The following is a 21,596-nucleotide window of genomic DNA, read 5'->3' as shown; positions in this document are numbered from 1 at the left end:
CTCTATTTTAGAGGAGCAGTTTCTGTAACAATATGGTAACTTCTCTGGGAAGTTACATTTAAACTTATCTCTTTCATCGGGTCGGGTCAGCCCATTTGGTGCGACCCACAACCCAATATCCAACAAGATTGTTCAGACATAATTTCCATATCAAGGAAGTCTCTGTATAATTTTGTTTATTAAATAAAAATCAATAAATCGTAGCAATATAATTTTGGGAGTAATGTTACAGGTGAATATTTAACATCGTGTAACATTAGCCATACAAGAGCTTTTGACTGCAAATACATCTATTTCACCTAATATTAGATGATTGTCATTTTTCATTATTCTGTATATAAGTTGGGATTTATGACAACAAAAAAAGGGTGGGATTTGGATTGCTTTTGGATTCTATCCCTGTCAAGAAACCTTTTTATTTGATTTCTTAAGGACGATGATTTGAATTTCATCTCGTTTCTAAACAAAAAGGTCTTGGAAAGACTACGTTAAAATTGATAACCATCAACATTTAAAGTCAACAAGGTTTTTGTTAACCCTGATTATTCACATGTGTTAATGTTTTAATGATGTCATCATTACTTTGTAGGAATCATGAAGGAAGAGAATGCGGCAAACACATCCAGATGGAAAGAAGGAAGATATCCTATGAAGAATCCTTAATCACAGAGATAGATAAGGAAAACATAGACAGCAAATCTCCAAGACGTGAAGGAACAGCCTTCAGAAAAATATTAAGAAGATCAATCAGGATCAACCAAATGGAAATCAAGTAAGCAGGTTGCAGACAGCTAGCACAAGAACTACCAAGAGATGACGAAAGTCAATCAATCAACCAGTGAAGATCTCAAGCTATGAACCATCGAAGGAAAGAAGATACCAAGGAAGATAGAATATCAATCAACACATCACTTCAAATCCCTGATTAAGGATAAACTCCCTTAGGTTACCTTAGAGCGAGCCAATCAGGATCAATCGAATGGAAAGATTGATTCATCGCCTTCTATCAAGACTTGAAGCAGCCAACTGTAAAAGAAGACCTCGCGAGACGAAGAAGATCACAACTTCACTTGAGCAAAATATGTTTACTCTCCATCTTGTAAAAAGCACTATAGTTTGTTAAAGTCTTGTAGTGTTAGAAAAAGAAAAGAGAGGATAGATAGTTGTACAGGTCGAGGCTGTCACTAGAGGACAATTGGAAATTGTCCAAATTGGAATCACGATTCAAGTTCAACCATCTCTGTAATCAACTTACCATACGGCTCTAAGGAAAACCTTGTAACCCAAGGGGACTGAATTAGGCACCACACCAGTGATCCGAACCAGTATAAAAATCTTGGTGTTCATTTATTTCTGCATTACATTACTTATCTTTATGTGTCTACTAACGAAGTTTATAAGACTTGCAGGGAAGTCGACTATCTAACTTAGCAGTCGACTTACATAATTTTAAAAGGGTTGCAATATCCCCACCCACCCCTCTCTTGTGTTTCAGTTTTAATATAACATGGCCTGATTTACTAATTAAAAATAAAATTAAATGCAGAAGGGAAAAGGAATACTTATGAGGCAAATCTATACACCCACGTAGTAAATCTAGTAAGTCAATATATAACATAAATGAAGGCTAAAAAGAAGGGGGGAACAGAAGAGGTCACGGTCAAGTAGTGTACAATAATTTGTTTGAGAAAAGAGTTTATGAGAATTGCAGTAGTTGTAAAAGAAAACATATACAATAAATACTCCAACCATCTTTCATTACATCCTGGAATAGCCTCTGTGGTCTTCATATTGCTCCATGAATTCATCGTTGAACTTTTTGAAACTTTCCATAATTGCAGGCATGTCCTCTTCGGCTGGCAAGATGGTTGTCCTTAGGTGGAACACCCTACATTGTTGACAAACTCAATGAATCCCACAATAAGCTATCTTAACGCGTTTCAAAATAGTAGTAACATCTTAATTCCCACGCATACCCCCCTCCTCCTCAAAACCAAAAACAACTGAGGCCTCACAATGGATTAAAGGAAAGTAACCCGAGGGAAGGGGAGACGGAGTTTTTGAGAATATTGAGGTATGAAATCAACGGTGTTTCTAAAAGCAAAATGTATATGCTTCTATAAAGTGAAGCACACAGTTTCGGAAAATTAAAAATACTGTGTATATACGAATTTAATACTATAATAATCAGACTTCTTTATTAAAATAACAAATTTCTATGTCGGCTATGCAATAATATCGATATTAATCTGACTTTAGTTGAGATTCAAAAAATCGGCCATTCCTCTTGGGATCAATTTACACGTCAAACATATTTATCTTAAGAGCATATGAAGCGATGATCCTTCACTTGGCATCGCTTCATCACTTTAAGTGACGAAGCGATGGCTTTTAATAACAATGGAAATGCATATTAAGGGTATTTTGGCATTGAAAAGATTTGTGAAAGGAGCAGCAATATGACAGTACTCCCTCCGGTTTATAATAAATGGTGTTTTTAGCTTGGGCACACCCCTTAAGAAAACTACTCACTCCTAGAAAGTCAAAACTATTTTTACTAACTTACCTTAATCAAATGCCTTGAAAAAGAAGTAGCACTTTAACAGTTTATTGGTTATGCAAAACTCCATTTATAAATTAAGGGTAAAACTGAAAGAAAAAAATTAAAGCCTTCTTGATTTTGCGAAACACCACTTATTTTGAACCAAAATGAACAACTAAAAACACCACTTACTAAGAAACAGAAGGAGTAATAAACTCACCCTTCCTTTTGACCAAAACCCGAACCAGGGACAGTCGAGATGCCAGTAGCTTCCAACAGCCTCAGACAGTAGAAAACGTCGGGAACTTTCCCAAGCTTCTTTGCAGCCTCAATTGCTCTAGGAGGCAATCGTATTTGCGGAAAGGAATACATTGCACCTGAAATCATTTCCTCACATAGTTAAAGGGAACTCATTTGGCATTTCACTGAATAACTCACTGATGATTATAGTGAGCTGTTGACTTGCCTTCTGTGAAATTACAAACAACATTTCTGCAGCTGTTGAAACCATCAGTCATCATGCGTGCCCTCTTCCTTAATGACTCGAGGATACCCTTACTGCAATCAGAATAAACTAATATTCATCATTAAAGATTGAGAGTGTGTGTCGAAAGATAACAGAAATTATTTTTTTTAAAAAAAGAGAAAAAGAAGTTAAGAAATTTATAAGTGATTCAAATCCTTGATCACAGTAGAGTGTAGACATATATTGGTATAATTCCAATTTTTTTTTTTCAAAAAGAGAAGAAAAAAGGAAAAAATTGAATTATGATTTAGGATGCGTGTGACTTTAACCCCCCCCCCCCCCCCCCAGCTACTTGTATTCACTGTACGTGACCAGAACATTAGGAGAAAACATGAGAGCCGCGCAATGATCAAGACCCCCACTTAGGTTATTCTGGGAGTTATGTTGGAGAGAAGTGCATTCTTTTAATAAAATTTGAACGACCACAGCAATTCCAATGGTTCTGCTTAAATGGGTGACAAAGTCATAGATGTATTTATGGCTTTAAGCTTCCTCTTCTTTGTACTTTTTTTTTTTTTTTATAATTTTATTGCCGAGAAATTCCCAAGGGCCTGTAGCACAAGGTTTGAAACTCGAAAGATAATGGACCCACCCTTCTACCCTTCTCTACTTAAATACAAGGCTTTTACCTGTGCAGAGTCAAACCTGTGACGTACTTCCAGATTTCGTAGAACTCACTAGTTCAAATATAGAAGATACTCAGGGGGCACATAGTTTCAAAGTTCATATCAAAGATCCCATCGAAGAGAAAAAAGTTCTTTTTTTGTTGCACCAATTTTTCAATTATTAGAAGATGGTGAAGAATTTCATGGGCTGATGGCAGCAGTCATACCTCTCTTTAACAAATTGGTCATATGAGATATCTCCAGGTTTAGGTGGGTTCACCATGAGCCCCATCTGTAAGATACAAAAGAACAGGACATTACTAACAAAGTGGATTGGTATTGAAAAATGATGTTGCTCAATGTAAAGCACAATATTATTATCCGGAGGAGACAAGTAAAAATTGACTTACAAATATCTGTCCAGGTACATTTGGACTGAGTGATATTGAAGCAACCTTGTATATTTCTTCAACAGCCTGCAATATCAAATGTGAAAAAGGAAAGGTTCTGTCTTAGGTACATAAGAGTCCAATACCAGAAAAACTGTGTAAAGTCCAAATCCAAAAAAAACTTACATTGTCAGAATAAAATATGACCATAAGTTTCACAAGATAAACATTTTGAATAGTTTCCTTTTCTTAGAAAACTAAACTATTGTGAATAGTACTAAATGGTCCACTTACAAGATCCCCTAATCTCTTTCAAATTATTCTAATCAATTGACAAACCACGTCTCAATCATAAACTAGTTATGGCTATATGAATCATCTCTATCTACTCTCCCTTATTCAGGCCTTTCTGGTTCCAACACTAGTAATCTCTGTTGTTTCAAGGCATTGGGGTTATCTAGGGCTAGGGATATTCTAATGACACTTATCTTTACACTGGCATACAAGTTTTTAACTAGAGTTGAAAAGCTCCTGCCAAACACTGAACCATAAGTGTGACAACAACAACAACAACAACTAAGTCTTAATTCCAACTAGTTGCTATCTCACATATGGATCATCTGTTTCCTTTCTGTTCCCTTTTTATTTATTTATTTATTTTTATTTTTATTTTGAGAATGCCAACAGTTCCTTTATGTTCTCTTTTAGACAGTTTTCTTAGCTAATCCACGAGATCACTACATGTTTCACCATCACCACAAGAGTTTTATCAATGTAAACCATGATATACAACGTGGCACTGAGGAATAAGAACTTTCTAAAAGAAAGAAATATCAAGTGTATTCCGATCGCTACAGTTTGAATTGGAAGCGAAAGACAAACCCTTGGATGAATGTTGGTCATCTCAAAGTATCCTCCACGCTGTCCACATTCGCCCCAATATCCTTTGGAGACAGTGTGAAACGAAACAAGCTGAAGCTCCTTGCTTATGGGTGGGCCCATATCCAATAAAACCTTCATATTTCGTGAATAACATGAAATGAGTATGTAGGATCTAAGATACTGCTAATAAATTCTGCAGTCAGAAAATTTGCACATATACCTTTCTTGCACTTATGAAGGGGCGCTCATCTTGGTAAATGTTTTGCTGATACACTTCGTCTCCAAGTAATAGTAAATTTTCTTGGTGACAGTATTGAATTATTTGCTTAATATTTGCTACACTAAGACATTGTCCAGTGGGATTCCCAGGGTTTATAATCACCATAGCTCGTACCTAGCAGAAACAAAGAAATAAAATATGTACAGATTAATGTTAGACATGCCTAATTAAACGCAGAGGACAGAATGCTTTAGGACATTAAAAGTGGAAAAGTAATTCAGCTATTATTCGAGCCATCCAAATGTTTCTTGGGTAAAGGGACCAGTGCCCATTGAATAGCTTTTTAAGTTTTGCCAGTTTCTGAAAACGTTTGTAGTATTCAGTCCTACATGTGTGCTGTCTCTCTTATTTTCCGTTCTTTTCCTTCTTTGGGAGTCACAAGGGGGATGGGGAGGGTGACTTAGGTGTACAGACAAAGAAGGCTTAACGTTCACCAACCCTAAAGTTGCTAATAAAACTGACTTTAGTGAACCATACTCAGAATTCACATTCACATAATATTTTTCTGAATGTAAATGGAAAGCAGAAGTTCAGCATACTCACAGTTATTCCCTTGTATCGTGCCTGTTCAACTGATTGGCGAAGGTCATTGATATCAAGACCCCAGTTTGCAGTCTCTTCAAGGTAGTAAGGAACAAGAGAACCCCCTAATAATTGTATTGAAGCAGAGTATAGTGGATACTGGGGAACAGGGACCAATATCTAGCAACAAATATGCACTCATTAAGAATATGATAATACCTGTAAAAGATAAAACCTGGAGGTGCTAAAAGAAGGAATTGTCTAAGTTAAAAACAAGGAAGAAAATATGAAGAGGAAAATCTGTGCTATTCATATCAAATTATCAGTTACCCCATCACTTGGGCCACGAATGACACTGTTCAAGATCTGCATCACTCCTTTGCTAGCACCATCTGTGAGAAATATGAGCTCTGGATCACTGTCAAACAAAATAACTAGATGTCAGTTCAAGAATCAAATTTTGAGGACATCAAACCAGACCAAGTAAAATGGAAAGAGCAATCTAACCTTGGATATCCATCACGTCTCTCAATGAATTCTGCAACTAGCTTCCTTACACCAGGAATTCCACGGGAATCACTATAAGCACCTGCTTGACCGGTAAATATAGAATGCATCATTCCCTCTCTAAAATACACTGTCGCGAAACTAGGCCAAAATAATATGTGTTGCTCGGAATCGAGTGTCATAAAAAGAACACAGACCAGTAGTTAGTGATGGATAGAGCCCAAAAGACGGGACTTCAGCTAGACGGTCAAGTGTCTGTGGTCTAATTTAGCTTTAGACACTGAGAAAGGATTAAATGCATAAGCCCTAATTTCACCAGTTCTCAAGTTACAATCTACCAACTATCACCTCCCACCCCATCCGAAGGGATAAAAAGTTAGTAGCCCTTTAGGATATAAGAAATTACAGTGACTAAAGACTTTCACATGAAATAACACCAAGACTTCTTATCAAGAAGACTATAGATCAGGATGTCACGAACATAACAAAGAAACTATAATCAGGAAAAATGAGTAAACGGTGAAGCAAGAATATGAAAATCATTAAAACATAAAAAAAAAAAAAAAAAAAAAAAAACGAAGAAAAGAATAATTATGACATGAAAGCAAAAACAATTTCTTGTTTGTGTTTTTGTTTGGCAGGAGAAAGAGGGACACAGCACAAGGAGGTGCATATGTAACAATTAAAGGTTATCTGCGAAAGGGTACCTAGACCTCCAGAAGTCATTGCAAGCAACTGTTTAGCCCTTGCAATTGCATCAGCGGGGAATATGAGTCCCACATTTGGATCATCCAGTAAAAATGGAGCTTGACACAGAGCAATGACCTGAAATATATAGTCCAATGTTTTTACATGTACCAAACCTCAAGCATCTTAAAAACAGGCATTCAGCAACTGCAACAAACCTGGCGTGGAAATGTCAGTGGCTTCTGTCCAAGGGCATGGGGGTTACCAACATTTGTGAAGATGATCTGCAGAATAAGAAGAATAATGAGATAGTATAAACGAGCTTGGAATGAATTACATGGTCTTCATTCAAACGATTCCACAGAACATTAGGATTTACAAAATTCTTCCTGGTCATAGAACTCTGGAATAGATTAATCACTATTATTGTATAAATTGTTCAATTGTGGCATCACATCAGAAGAGCATGTACTTTCTCATGATTATTTAGATGAGGAATTGTAAATTCTTATGCATGTTCATGAGATTCAAACAGGTTTTGGTAACAATCTAGGCTCTTTACGGATGACTCCTTCAATGCTTCAAATCTTGCAAATTGCGTAAATTTTGCCTATAATTTCATGATTATAAAGGTCTGATAGACAACATTCCTAGTGCATGCTGGAATATTGAACTATGAGTGACTCAACGAGGGTAAATGGACAATAATATCTATTTTAAAAGTATCTAGTCCCTATCAGTACATGACAAGCTATAAAATGTCAACAGGCAAAATCTCTAACAGGAAAAAACAAGAACTACGGAGTATTTGACAACTTATACCTTTTTTCCTTCCTTCTGAAGCTCAGAAGCTCGAAGGTACAGCTCCCCTCTGACAGCATATTGGGTCTTCTTGACATTTTCATTCAGATTATCATAGTCTAATGGCTTCGACATTATAAGAAATTAGAGTGTTCCCTTAGTTCAAGTTCCAAGCAAAGTGATGCCCGTACTCGCAGTCTAGCTGCTTGGCTCAAAATCTACAATTATATGAAGAAACTATAAGCACTAAGAAGGAACAATGACTGCAAAGCAACAAAATGTAATGGCGGAAAAAAAAAACAGAAAATATAAGAAGATTAAGCATATCACTTGCTACTGTGCCGACCAGAACGCTCAGTTCATTGATTATAAAACCACAACTTCCCTATATAAAACCCCCAAACGCAATCAAACATATTATGCACAAGAAAAGTGGCAATCCAATTGCATATAACGTGATTTGGACAATCTATCAGTAAGGTCATGCTTGTGATTTTAGCAACATTAGAAATTGAAAAAAAAAAAAAAACTGTAAATAGTATGAGCTGGGAACTAGAAAATCAACAATGTACGTGACCACATACACCCAAATCAAAATCTGCATTGACAGTAATCATAACAAAGACCGATTGTAGAATTTAACAAACTCGCAGCCAAGTGTGTGACCTAGTAGTTAATAAAGTAGTTGCAAAAGCCTCTGCGGGCAGTTACCCGGTATATATGCTAGTGGGCACGGGTTCGCCCGAATCCAGTGGTGGGATTTTCAATAAGCGGGTTCAAAATATAAAAAAGTAAACAGACGAAAAAGCCAGGTTGATTCAACATCTACTATATATACATAAAAAATAATTTTAACTTTGTATATATAGTGTAATTTTTTGCCAAAGGGGATTTGGATGAACCCCTTCCACCTACTTGGCTCCGCCCCTCCTGAACCTAGTAGTTTGGTCCAAACCATGTATTTGGCTTAAAATTTCCATTGAATATATGTACAAGTTATTAATTTAGAACCCAACAACTTAAAAAGGCTAAAGTCCTCAACCCATAAATTTCAAATTATGGCTGTGCCTGCTAGTGGGAGGTAGCAGGTATCCGGTGGAATAGTCAAGGTGCGTGCAAACTGGCCTCAACACCGCCGTTATTTAAAAAAGATAGAATTTAACAAATTGTTGAAGTAAACAAATGCTAGCCAAGAAAACCACCTAAACAAAAGCTGCATTATGCATAAGTATAGGATATGAACGACTGAGATGTCAATCACATATTCGTAACAGTAGGAAATCAAGAAAGATGACAAAAAAACTCCATCATACATAGCAGAAGAAACATAAAATATTTGTACGTAAGCATTATTTTTCGATCCAATTAAAAATCATTATAACACACAAAGAATATGCAGAATCACAAACATAAACAAAATCTTCAGATACCCATTTATCAAATAAAGCATAAAATTTGTTACCAAGTTTAAAAGTATTGGACTCTCCCTTATAGAATCCAAGTTGACTCTTTTTAATTAAGTTTCATGAAATGGGTAATATTTTAAATAAATGAAAAAAACAACTTTAATAAGCACTAGAAAAGGGGGATCACTTACAGTTAGAGCCAAGTGTTGTGTGAGCCCTTGTTCAGAACTCAGAACTCAGAACTCAGAACTCAGTCTGGTGGCGTGAAAATAAGAAGTGCAATTCCTTTTTTTATGTGTGAGGCAAATGGGGGATAATTATATATTATTATTTGTGTCTATGTGGCCAGGTGTCAAGACATAAATTCCAAGGTGAAACCACAGCCACTGAACAATTGGTAGATTGGATTAATCTGAACATTAGATTTTTCGCAACTTATTGAATCACAAGTTTGGAGATAAAGCAAGTCGTGGTGCTGCTTCAAACTTTAGAGTTGTGGTTTTGGTTCTTGATATATACATATCGCCCTCATTTTGCCAACGACAACAAAGTTTTTTCAACTATAAAGAAAAAAGGCCAAAAACCTCACAGTCATGATTAAAAAATTATATTGAAATAAAAAAATTGAATTGAAATTTAGGGTGCGTGTATATAAAGACAAAAGGAAATTAAATAATAGGTCGAATGTGGACTGCATGTGGTAACCATTACAGCGACTGGCACTGTTACAAGTGCTTGCATTTAATTGAACTTCAACTTTGTTGGATTTTATTAGGCCCAACCCAAGGTGTTAATTTTGGTTTGTAAGAGGTTAGCTATTGGGATGGGGCCTCAACTTCCGCAATGTTCAGAACCTAAAAGACTTCTAAATGCAATTATCTTACAAGCCCATATCAGTGTTTACTGAATTGTGAACGGATCATTCGCCCAAATATCCCTATTTCGGGGTGGTATTTAATTTTTTGGCACTTCAAATTTGTGGACCTTAATTTTTGTCCTTCAGCACTTTTGGCGAGGCAAAAGTTTAGATTTTAGTCTGCAAAGTTTACATTTCGCTCGGCATATGTATCGTAATATTCTAAGTTATGCTGAACACGGCAAAACTTTCAACACTCAACATAATCTGAAAGTTAACACACAACTTATGCGCATAAACTTAATTGCTACCGAACATGTGCCGGGCAAAGCAAAAGTTCAGTTTTCAAAGATAAATACTACATGACTTATGCCGAGCGAAGCAGGTTTGGATATATTTATTAAATGCAGCAACAAAGATAAAAATGAAAGATCACGTATATGAGGGACAAAAATTAAAGACTAGTGCGTTTAAAGGTAATCCGTGCAAAAAACTTCATCTTGCACTGTTGAAGTTTCTTTCCCTTTTTCCTGTAGTAACTTAATGTATATTTACAGTAAAAAAAAAAAAAAAACTTTAGTTAGTTGAACACATAAAAGTATTTGTAGCTTAATAACTCTTTTGGACTTGTCTTGTTACATCCATTTTCACTAAAATCCTTGCAAAAAAAATCCTGGCCATGTTTGTTGTACAGTCATCAGCAGCAACAGAGGCGGACTCAGGATTTTAAGATGGCGGGGGCACTATTATCTTAACATAAACGCCAACAAAGATTTTAATGACAACTGAGGGATAATACTATGTCGGACCGATTACTAATAGCGTAAAAGGGACGAAAATACAAGTGTATAGGTCAAATTTGTGTAATAAATAAAATTTAATCACAGTGAAGCAAAGGAAAGAGATAGCTCAGTGGCTAAGGCTGTGCAACATGTGGTGACAGCGCAGGTTTGAATCTGAGCGCTCATTTAACGCTTATTGTTTTCCTAAAAATAGGCTCAAAAAAAAATTAAAACTAACATTCGGGTTCGATCAGGGGTGCCATATAAGGGAAGCAGCAGTTGCAACCAACATACCCCAAAAACACTTTCGTTTGTTAGAGTGCACAATTAAATATATATTAATTTTTTAAGATATATACATATATATATATATAATTTTTTCTGAAGGGTGGGAGTGCACGTGCGCTCCAACCCTTCCACGTTGGTCTGCCTCCGATCAGCAAACAAAAAGGTTCCAAGAGTACTCCCTAGTCCCTATATTGCTTAAGGACTTCATGCCCCAACAATTAAGAGGGAGCTAGATTGGGCAGTTGCACCCACAATGGCACAATTTGAAGCACTTCATCATAAACATTGAATTTTGAGGTCCAGGACTTCATAACTACTAGCTTACTTCCAAGGGATTGTGGACCTGAATGTAGTAGCTCCTGTTTTTCTTCCATAGTACTGAATCTGATAACAATAGTCATCACTGTGAAAGAAACTCTGAGGTTTTACTTTGAAATTCCAATTTGATCTTAGAAACTTCTCAACAGCCCCTATAGTAGGAGAGTCACCAATGCAATATACTCTTTCGGTCCCTTTTAAGTAATTTTTAACCTTTTTTATTTGGTTCAAAATAAGTACGGAGTAATTTTTTACATACTCTTTCGGATCCCTTTTAAGTAATTTTTAAACTTTTTTATTTGGTTTAAAATAAGTGTTTTTTAAGAAACTAAGAGGTAACAATGTTTTTTTTTTTTTTTTTGTTAAGGATTACACTTATCTAATAAATGATTAAACAAAGTTTTAACAAGTTTTGAAGGATAGATAAATGTTTTTTTTTTAAATAAAGTAACTCACTTAATTAATATTATTAATTGACTTTCTTAAGAGTGTGTCAACTCTTTAAAAATCACTTAAAAGGGATTAGAGGGACTGAGGGAAGTACTATTTTGGCACCCTACAATGGCGTTGTTTTGCTATAATAGTTTCATTAATTCGCATCATAAAATTTTGAGGAAGTGAACTATTAAAAATTTATAATACAGCAGAGATTCTTCTTTCTTTTAATGAATTTATCATAACAATCTCTTTTATCCTATTTCTAGTTGAATTTGGTTCCCTATAGGCTATTTTCATCATTTATGCGCGCTAAATGTATTCTTCGTCTTCCTCTCACCCTCAACACTCCATCTACCTCCACCATAATAATGTTTGACTATATTCATATTTACTTACCAAACACCAGAAAATTAAATAAATAAATCACTTATTGAAAAATGTATTCCATGCCGAATACACCTTTAGTTAACTTGAATTATAGAAGAATACAAAATATAGAATCTTTAGTTTAGTGAATGGGGTATAATAACTTGTAAGCACACATGCATTGAAAAATCACTGGTCAAGGTAAAAGGTCTTTTAAACATTATTCCTTCCGTTTTAAAATAAGTGTCGTTTTTTTCTTTTTCGAAAGTTCATTCAACTAATTTTTAAAATTAAATTAAATTAATTTAATATTTTAAAATTTAAAACTCAAAAATTAAATAAAAGATATTTTAAATTATAATTCTTCTTAAATTACATTTTAAATTTTGTCAAAGCAATAAATAATTTGAAAGGGGAAAAGTAATCTTTAAAAGGTTGCACATCTGTACTTTCTTTCTTTTATCTTTTTTTTTTTTAGAATAAAAATAATACTTTCTTTGTCTCAATTTATGTGGCACAGTTGGAATTTTGAGTTTCAAATTTCTAAATTTTGATTGTGAATTTGGACATGGAAGCTTTATTTTATTTTATTTTTGAAATAAAACTCATATTTTTAGAAACTACGTAAAAAGTACTATAAATCACAATAATTACCAACTTAAAATATTTTAAAGGCGAATCGGTCAAAGAAAAACTTGATTGACTCTCGAAATTTCAACTATGTCACATAGATTGAGACGAGGTGAATATTAAAATAATATGGGTGGGCATAGTTTGGGCCAACCCGAATTCTGAATTTTTTGGATAGAATGGTTTGGATTTTTTGATTATGGATTGGACTTTAAATTTTATTTTTAAAATTTTGGGATTTCGGATTTAGTACTTCGGAGTTATGGATATCCAAAAATTCGAAATTTTTATACCTTATATTAGCACTACCTATTATAATATATGTGCTCAATACTAATTACTCCAAAGGTCCAATAGATTAGTACCCCATGGCCCTTCCCATTATAATTTTAATTTCAGTATAAAATTTTCTACCAAATTAAATATAATAGAGTTTGTAAAGTTGCACTCCCTCCGTCTCAAAATATTTGTCGCACTTTTTATTTACACGTCCATTAAGAAAGCATTTATAAGGGTAGTAATTTGACTATTTTACCCTTAACATATTTCATCATTTAATCTCTCCTCAATAAATGTTTACTCCATCAATAATGAGAACCTCTTTAATGTTGCTAATTAATACCTCAATAAATGTTTACTCCATCAATAATGAGAACCTCTTTAATGTTGCTAATTAATACAAGGGTAAAATAGAAAAAAAAAATCTTAACTTTATATAAATATTTTGAGATAAATATTTTTAGTAGGGACCATAAATATTTTGAGACGGAGGGAGTAGTTTAATTCCCTGCTTTAAGAATAAGACAGCTTCCAATGAAACATAAGGAACAATGTAGAACTTAACTATTTAATTTAATATCTTTTGATTCAGTGGTAACAACTCTTTGTTAATATTCAGTCTCATATTATACTAAGACACGTAACGTGATAACTAGGCACATGAATTTTGTTACTAATAAGCTTGTCTTAAAGTCTCAAAAGTTGAAACCGAAAATCCGAACAAATTAACCCAAAACGGAACTTAAAAAATCCACTACGAGCTTATTTGAATTGGATTTTGATGGTAGCTTCTTCATCTGAAAATCCAACGCAACATAATAGTGTTGCTTTCAGCACAATCTAAAATTCTAAGCTTATAAAACCCTTGGTATATGGTGCAAGCAACAAAGAAGTGGAAAGTAGAATTTTGAAAAAATGGCGGGCCAGCACCAATAGCGTCATCAATGTCAATGACGAGCGTAACAAAGGAGGAGTGGGAAGTTGAATACGCTCGTTTCATCCACTGTCCAGCTTTTCCTCCTCAGTACTCGTCTCTGGTCTCTCTCCGTAAAGGCGGCAAATGGATCTCATCTTCCTCTCTCCTTTCTCTCAAACTCCGTAGCACCAATACCTTTGGCGGTTTCATTCTCGTCCTCTCTCTCCGTCATCGAATCCTTGTGAGAATTCTCCTTTTTCCATTCATATAAACGTACAAATTACAATTTTAATGTTATTTTCCCCTGTTTGTGAATTTCTGATGTTAAATTTTTGTTTTCAACTTGATGTGCCTTTGAATTTCACAGTTAAGTTTAATAAGTGATTGTATGATTTGATCTGATTGTCGCTGTTTCATCCTCGTCCTCGCTGTCTGTGACAGAATCCTTGCGAGCACTTACTATTCTCCTTTTTGCATTGATATATTTGTCGGCTGACTGATGAATTTGAATCAGAAAACGCTACATATTACAATTTGAATGTCATTTTTTTTTACTGTTTGTGAATTTGTGATGTAATTTTTTGTTTTAATTTGATGTGGCTGTGATTTACAGTTAAGTTTACAATTCTCCTTTTGGATTGATATATTTGTCGACTGAGTTACTCAAGGATGAAGTTGGATTAGAAAACGTATAAATTACAATTTGAATTTTATTTTCCATTGATTGTGAACTCTGTGAAGTGAAATTTTGTTTCAATTTGATGTGACTTTGATTTCATAGTTAGATTTAGTTTGGAAATACTTGATTTTATGATTTCGTATCATTCTCGCTGCTTTAGTTTTGTTTTCGTGTTTCTTTTTTTGGATTGATAGAATGTGTTTGCTGATGATGTTGAAATCGAAATGAAAAGGCATGACTTCTGAATTTGAATGTTAGTTGTTGCTGATTGTGAATTTATGATGCATTTTTTTTTTTTTTAAATTAATGAAAGCTTTCAGTTAATATAGCAGAAGCTAATTTTAGTTTGAATTTGTTGATTCTCAGATCTTATGATTTGATGAATTCCGAAGGATCTAGTTTAATTCGAAAATAAACATGCATAATTTTCTAGTTCCAATGTTATTTTCCATGGTTGTGATATTTATGGTTGATTGTTTTTTTAAAACTTCATGTAGCTTAGTGTTGCAGAGTCAATTTTTGCTTGAAATTGTTGACCCTGAGTGATCTCACTTTAACTGTGTTGGAGAACTGGTATTGATTTTTTTGAATGCAAAAGCTGTGTTCTGGATTTGTTTAAAAGTGGCCAAGATAATCACCGCAATTGCTTTAATCAAAGCAATTTCTTCGTGTCCTTATCGGCAAACCAACAAGGTGTCTTTTCCCAGGAGGGAAATTTATCATAGATTCTAAATATTTTTCACTTTATTTGGAATTTATGGGCTTGGAGTTGAAGATGAAGTTGTGAGTGGGGATACCCTTTTCAAAGAATATTTGGAATAGTGTTGGGGCTTCAATATACTTAAATACAACTTTAAAAGTGAAAAGTGAGTTGGAAAACATGTTATAAGCTGTTATCCAAATTTGAAAGACAACTTCAAGTTGGATTTAAAATTTTCATGATCAAACACTGGTTTTCAAATAGAGTGGAAAATTATTCCAAACGGGTCTTATAGCTGATCCTGAAAATATCACGGGCACAGAGAAATCCGGAAGCAATGCCAGTTTTTCCTTACACAATGGTGGCCTAGTGATTTCTTGGTAACTAGTTCTCTGTTTGGTAGCATAAGATGTGACATAGTTGTTGCACCTTGTGAGATAAACTGGTCTTACACAGCTTGAAGAGCTTTTTCACAGAGAGCATGAGCATTAGTCTTGTGCATCATCAGTTCTGCTTTTTCATAGCCGTCTCATAGTTCTGCAAGCAAAGGATGTCACTTGCTGTGGTTCCTAAACTCTTAAAACAATGTGACAGTAGCAAGTTTTCTGCCTGAGAAGCTGACAGAGAAGTCCCATGCTTCTGACTTATTTCTGGTTTGATTATTTACTTCTTGCAGGAAGAGCATTACATTTCACGGTTGATGTTCTCGTGGCCTCAGGTCTCATGTGTATCCGGTTTTCCAGCAAGGGGAAGTAGAGCTGTCCTCGTTAGCTATAGGGATTCTGTTGGCCAGGTGAGCATAAGTCTTCTTGAAGTCATAGTGAGTTTTAAGTCTTTAAACCCCTATTCTTTTCAGCTGAAACATCTTCTTTCTAGGAAAATTATACTGTAGAGAAATAATGAGATTAAGAATAGCATTAAGATGAAAGTGCTATAGAGAAGTAAAACCTGAAAGAAGTGAAGTGAGCAATGGATGAAGTTAAAATAAGCAAAGGAGAAAGGCTAATATTTGTGAAGTATTACATGGAATAAACTTGAATTAGCTAGTTTACCACGTCTATTAGTTATTCTAGTAAGATAATTGTCCTCAACAGGTCTCTTTAGGTGCATAACTTGGAAGTTTCAATACAATAACATGGGAGTGGTGATATCCTTCACTTTAGAATTTGAACCATCTCAGATTTAGATTCTGTAACTTGAGTATTGCATTTTATCCAAGCTCTCTACCATTTCGTACTTAAGGTAATAGACAGTTCTTCAGAAAGTAGTCAAGCACATATCCTGGGCAGTTCAGTATATCCTGGGCAGTTCAGTTCACGAAACTGTTATAGGCGTCCAAATGTTCACTCAAGCTTCCTAGTTGTAATGTGTGCTTTAACTTGCAAATTTAGGATATTATTCTATTGAGGCTTTGTCATATTGGACAGCTCAAAGTGGATATGATGATGGTCGAGGCTTCTTATCTCCTAATCCTTATACGGGGAATTATGCGTGAAGGTTCTACGGATAACCCCATAAATGTAGACTTCAATTGCCCTTTTGTTTTTGCAGATTCAGAAATTCGTCCTGCGGTTTTTGACAATCTACGAGATAGAAAATTTCATGAATGTTTTAAAGGTACTTAAATCGCTCTGAGTTGCTCTATCTTGAGTTTTCTTCAGACAGGGGGTTTTGTTTCGTAAAAAATATACCGCTTTCTCCCTTCCCATGCTTTTCATGACATTCTTAGGAAAAGTTGGACAATGCAAGCCCTCAAGCTCTTCGATGTGATGACTTTGATTCAGTATTATCTTCTCAACCTGAGTTTATTCCTTTGGATGGAGCTTCACACTGGTGACACATCTTCCCATCTCAAGATGTGTTGAACATACCATATTACGTTATTAAAGTATAATTTACTGAAGGTATGATTTTCTCAGGGACAACGTAGGATGGGGATGTGTAGCTTCAGGTGACTCTACTCCTCATCATATCCCACTGACCTTGGCACCTGAATTTTCTCAAGATTCGCATACAGAGGAAATTAAACTAAGTCGCGAAGCTGAGGATATTCTTTCAGCTTTTCCTCCCAGTTTCACGTCCTTCTTGAGGAACTGCTGCCCTGAAGTTGATCAAGGTGGTTCACATCAGTTAACTTGTCATGAAGTTCTCTACTTTCTGATCAAAACTAACACCATTAATAATTGTTAATTGATCGCAGCTGCTGCACAGTCAAGTATGACGAAGGAGTTTGACCTTAAAGACCAAATTGCGGTATTATTTCTGTTTCGATCAACTAACATTCTGCTTTCTGAAAATTTTAAATGGCTGGCTGGCTCATACTTAGAGTGAACTGTGTTACATTGCATGATCCACCTGCTTGATTGTCTTGCAGAAATATCTAGAAGACTCTTCATTCCTAGGTATGTCTTTAAATACTAATGCCCCATTTCCAGGATTTGATGGTGGAGCATGCACATCACTTTGATAGTTTTTCCTTTCTTTTTTTTTAACTTAATTATTAAGTATTTCCTTTTACTGGATCGGAAAGCCTTCAAATCACTATTCTTGAAGTTGACCACTATTTAGACCATGGTAAAAATTGTTCCTAAGTAATTTCTACACAAGTTGTAAATACAATAACTCTCGGTTTAATGAAGCAGACACATGCAGATCTGATTTCACTGGTTTAGAGTACTAATCCGAAGAATTCCTGATATTGACAGATATGCTGGTCAAAGTTGATAAAATCTTCCGTGAATTGGGAGATAATACAGTACTGTAGCTGCACCAAGAGGTTGACATGTACACAAATCATAGCTTGGTTTCCTTTTACTTCTTCAAACTTGGGAGTTCCTCTCATTTTCTTTCGCAATATGCTCATGAACTACATCAAAACAAAGCAAGCAGTTGTAATTTGTACAGGACGCTTTTTCCCTGCATTGTCGGTTTGAAGCAATTCGATTAGCTATCTCAAGTAGAATGGAAAAGTACAAAATTGTGATTTCATTTCAGACAAAAATTTGCTTTGTACATAATGTTTAATTTGTTGCAGATGAGCAACCTACACCTCTCCTGCACCATCTGTATGTTATATTAGTCCTATGAGCTTCAAAGTAAAACTTGGTAAATTAGGGAGGGGGGGGGGGGGGAGGGGGGGGGGGGCATGGGCATAAGAAGTGAAGAACCAATTCAATTTTGATGCATGTTAGAGACTTATATCCAGTTTTCAGTTGACAGCCCGGCATTGTTTCCTGATCTGCCCGTGGTCTCCCGTGAGCACTTGTATTGAAGCCAACTTGTTCATGGCCTTGCCTAACTTATTGAACCAGCCCATTTCATCTTCGCCAAACTTCTGGATATAGTCCTTTGTTCTGGGATCTTCACTCAAAAGCACATCTGATTCAAGTAATCCTCTCTTCCCCGCCAGCTGCTTGTAGTAAATGGAATCCATCTTGTACTGTGTGGTGGTATCAAAAGCTATAGTACTCATTGGGTTTGTACATGTGAATCTCATAACTCCAGCGAGCCTTGGATCTACCAAAGCAGCCTTCTGCGGAGTATCCAATCTGTAAAGGAAGCTGAAACAATGGGCTACTCCAATGGAGTGGGCACCAATTAGGACCACCAAATCCTCTTCATTCAGGCCTTTCTTTTTGAACAGTTCAATCATCTTATCCACTGTAAAATCAGGAAGTGGGAGGTTGCCGAGAACATTTGCTTCAAGGGATTCCATTCCATCACGACGTCCACCAGGAACGTCGTAGTGAGGGACACCTGATACAACAAAGGCATCCCTTGACAAATATGCCAAAAGATCAGCGCATGAGACTATGCCAGGGCATTCGGCCTCAAGCTCGACCTTGATCTCGTCAATGAGATCAAATCCCCTAACTGTTGGACCATTGGAGTTAGCGAGCTTCTCTACCCTTGCACCACTTGGTGTCTGGTCTAAGAATAGTGACGCATCACATCCCTGTGCATTACATAAGTGGATTTTCATTAGACTTGAGGTTTCTTTTGGTTGTCAAGAAAGCATGGGAAAACCTATTTCCTGAGAAAGAAAGTGGTGTAAAAGGGAAGTTGTAAATGTTTGGTAAATACAGAAGAAAAAAATTGCAGATGTAGTGGAGTTAGTCTGCCTTTTCCTATAATTCTTGCAAGAATACTTTCTGTGAAAATTCTGTTGCTAATTGTGTGGAGTATAGTATCAAGTAGTACATTTTTTCTCCCAAGTTTCACATTTCTCTCGACAATGAAACCGACCCAAATGATCTCAACCACCAAAAGATATAAAGCTTGTAAAGAAAATTTGAGGTTAACCATGTATGTTTGTTAGAGTTTCCTGTAAAGATTATTGTAGAATTTGCATACTGAGGTAAGGACTGAAGACTTACATTGACGAAGCAATCATGCAACAGAAGGCGGGGAATTGGAGCAGCAATGCTGGAATCATTCGCAAAGGCTCTTACCATGCCTGCCTTAATAATTTTCTCAGCATTTGGGCAAGTTTCATCGTAAAATCCCACTTCCAATCCGGCACGTTTGCGATGCTCTTTAATTTCTTTTGGTGTTGGATGGTCCTGCTGAGGAGCTGGCTGTACAGGCACAGCTGTTTGTGGGTCTGATGGATTAGGTGTTAGAGGTACGCCGCCATATCCTATTGTCACAGGCGTTTGAGTTGCTCCCGGATATCCTTCAGGCACATTTGTAGGTGTTTGATTAACTGTCACAGGGTTAGGTGTAGGTGTTGGATCAACAGGCACAGGTGTAGGTGTAGGTGTTGGATCGACAGGCACAGGCGTTGGAGTTACAGGTGCAGCCTGTTCTTCAGGTTGGCTTTCTTCAGTGATCTCATTATCAAGAATTTTTTCCCACAGATCATGTTGTTCCTTTGCCTTTTTCTTTAAGGCCTTTTTTAGTTTTTTCCCCTTTTCGCTGACATGAGCTACATTATTAACATGGATCGGCACATCATTTTTATCAGACTCGTTTGCTAGTTGAACTTCAGGAAGATGATCTACAAATGCTGAGGCCCGCGAAGGGAGGATAATGCAAATAAGAAAGAAACCAGCGAAAATCCTCGCCTTCGCTGCCATCCTTCCAGAGCATTGATGGTTATTGGTGAAAAATATTTGGCATTTATAAGCCTGTAGACTTTTGAGAGGGAAGAACTTGAGGCTATCATTGTTAATAGCTTGTAAACGTTAAAGTCTTTAGGTAGTTATTTAATTTTTGGTTGGACTAATAATCTCACCCCTCAAAATAAGGGGGGCCTTTCTAACCTATCTAACTACTTCATGTTTTCTTACTTTTCTCTTTTTCCTAGTTGCTAGGAGAACAAGTGATGTAACTTTTAGTCTGTGTTTGCGTTAATTTTGATGTTTATATATAGGTTTTATTAATTGGCCTGCATAGTGCAGCCAAAACAATTGTATAAAAACAAGCTAAAAGGTCTCGTTGCATTCGAAAAATCACGCACATTCCTTTTGTAGGAGTAATATATATAGGGAGATGTAACTTCTTATTCTTCAAAATCTCACAAGAAAAGACATCAAAGCAATAGCTATGGCTTCTCGGTATGCATTACTAGTACCTCTAGTTTTACTCTTTCCTCAATTCTTTGCATCGTTAAGGAACTTTGCGTTTGGCGCCCCAACTCAATTGTCTCAAATTTACCCTTTTCCTTGCTCGGATCAAATCAAGAGCTGCAACTCTTTGCTTTACCAGCACAATGGTCTCAGTGAAGACCAAATCGCGACATTTTACTTTGTCAACAGATCACATATAAAGCCAAATTAGTCACTCGGGAGGGAAACAAGACTACCTAGTCACAGTACCTCGTTCTTGCAAATATGTTAACGGTACCATTGGATACTTCTACGATACAGTTTACACGTTGCAGCCTAGCGGATTCAGGATTTTCATTCAGGGTGTTCGGAAAAAAAAAAGCTAAATATACACTGTAATTTTTTGCCGAGGGTGTTCAAAAGTTAATATATGCACATAAACACAGAAAATTTACTCTATATATACACTGTAATTTTTCTCCGAGGGTGTTTGGGTGAACTCCCTGGCCCCCAAGTAGATCCGCCCCTGCTAGCGACACATTTGCTAATGTTTCGCGACAAATTTATAGCGGCCAAGCTTGGAATGTTGGAGGAGAAGAGATAAGTTATATAGTTGGAGATGAAATTACCATCCATCTCTTGTGTGGA

At 36.0% G+C, this 21,596-nt stretch overlaps 3 protein-coding genes across 3 annotated transcripts; 1 reads left to right on the top strand and 2 right to left on the bottom strand.

Annotated features, from left to right (window-relative positions):
• Positions 1-1,654: 1,654 nt before the first annotated feature.
• LOC132641124 (glutamate--glyoxylate aminotransferase 2-like) lies at positions 1,655-9,631 on the bottom strand. Its single transcript, XM_060358009.1, has 14 exons — positions 9,339-9,631; positions 7,763-7,959; positions 7,159-7,224; positions 6,961-7,078; positions 6,254-6,335; positions 6,077-6,164; positions 5,768-5,926; positions 5,165-5,338; positions 4,945-5,076; positions 4,084-4,149; positions 3,901-3,965; positions 3,009-3,100; positions 2,763-2,919; positions 1,655-1,888 (listed from the first exon to the last, which is right to left on the bottom strand). The coding sequence occupies exons 2-14, from the start codon at positions 7,874-7,876 to the stop codon at positions 1,759-1,761; spliced, it is 1,443 nt and encodes a 480-aa protein (XP_060213992.1). The 5' UTR covers positions 7,877-7,959; positions 9,339-9,631; the 3' UTR covers positions 1,655-1,758.
• A 4,206-nt stretch (positions 9,632-13,837) lies between these two features.
• Positions 13,838-18,452, top strand: LOC132641122 (protein POOR HOMOLOGOUS SYNAPSIS 1). Its single transcript, XM_060358008.1, has 8 exons — positions 13,838-14,261; positions 16,076-16,192; positions 16,951-17,016; positions 17,129-17,232; positions 17,319-17,515; positions 17,600-17,652; positions 17,774-17,801; positions 18,105-18,452. The coding sequence occupies exons 1-8, from the start codon at positions 14,049-14,051 to the stop codon at positions 18,161-18,163; spliced, it is 837 nt and encodes a 278-aa protein (XP_060213991.1). The 5' UTR covers positions 13,838-14,048; the 3' UTR covers positions 18,164-18,452.
• LOC132641121 (peroxidase 2-like) lies at positions 18,368-20,542 on the bottom strand. The gene is made up of 2 exons (XM_060358007.1): positions 19,776-20,542; positions 18,368-19,354 (listed from the first exon to the last, which is right to left on the bottom strand). Exons 1-2 carry the CDS (start codon positions 20,475-20,477, stop codon positions 18,608-18,610), a joined length of 1,449 nt encoding a protein of 482 aa, XP_060213990.1. The 5' UTR covers positions 20,478-20,542; the 3' UTR covers positions 18,368-18,607.
• Between the last annotated feature and the right edge of the window lie 1,054 nt (positions 20,543-21,596).

This window comes from Lycium barbarum, chromosome 5 (genome assembly GCF_019175385.1).
Source record: "Lycium barbarum isolate Lr01 chromosome 5, ASM1917538v2, whole genome shotgun sequence".
Lineage (NCBI taxonomy): Eukaryota > Viridiplantae > Streptophyta > Magnoliopsida > Solanales > Solanaceae > Lycium > Lycium barbarum.
This window is presented reverse-complemented; position numbering and strand designations above follow the sequence as displayed.

Bases quoted from the DNA above. Each gene is read 5' to 3' on its own strand.
- LOC132641121 (XM_060358007.1), bottom strand. From the start codon at position 20,477: ATGGCAGCGAAGGCGAGGATTTTCGCTGGTTTCTTTCTTATTTGCATT. The intron at 19,355-19,775 runs GTAAGTCTTCAG...TGTAATGCACAG, and splicing joins TGCATGATTGCTTCGTCAAT to GGATGTGATGCGTCACTATT.
- LOC132641124 (XM_060358009.1), bottom strand. From the start codon at position 7,876: ATGTCGAAGCCATTAGACTATGATAATCTGAATGAAAATGTCAAGAAG. The intron at 6,165-6,253 runs GTTAGATTGCTC...TTTGTTTGACAG, and splicing joins AGACGTGATGGATATCCAAG to TGATCCAGAGCTCATATTTC. The intron at 5,927-6,076 runs GTAACTGATAAT...ATTTGTTGCTAG, and splicing joins TTCGTGGCCCAAGTGATGGG to ATATTGGTCCCTGTTCCCCA.
- LOC132641122 (XM_060358008.1), top strand. From the start codon at position 14,049: ATGTCAATGACGAGCGTAACAAAGGAGGAGTGGGAAGTTGAATACGCT. The intron at 14,262-16,075 runs GTGAGAATTCTC...TACTTCTTGCAG, and splicing joins CTCTCCGTCATCGAATCCTT to GAAGAGCATTACATTTCACG. The intron at 17,802-18,104 runs GTATGTCTTTAA...TGATATTGACAG, and splicing joins AGAAGACTCTTCATTCCTAG to ATATGCTGGTCAAAGTTGAT.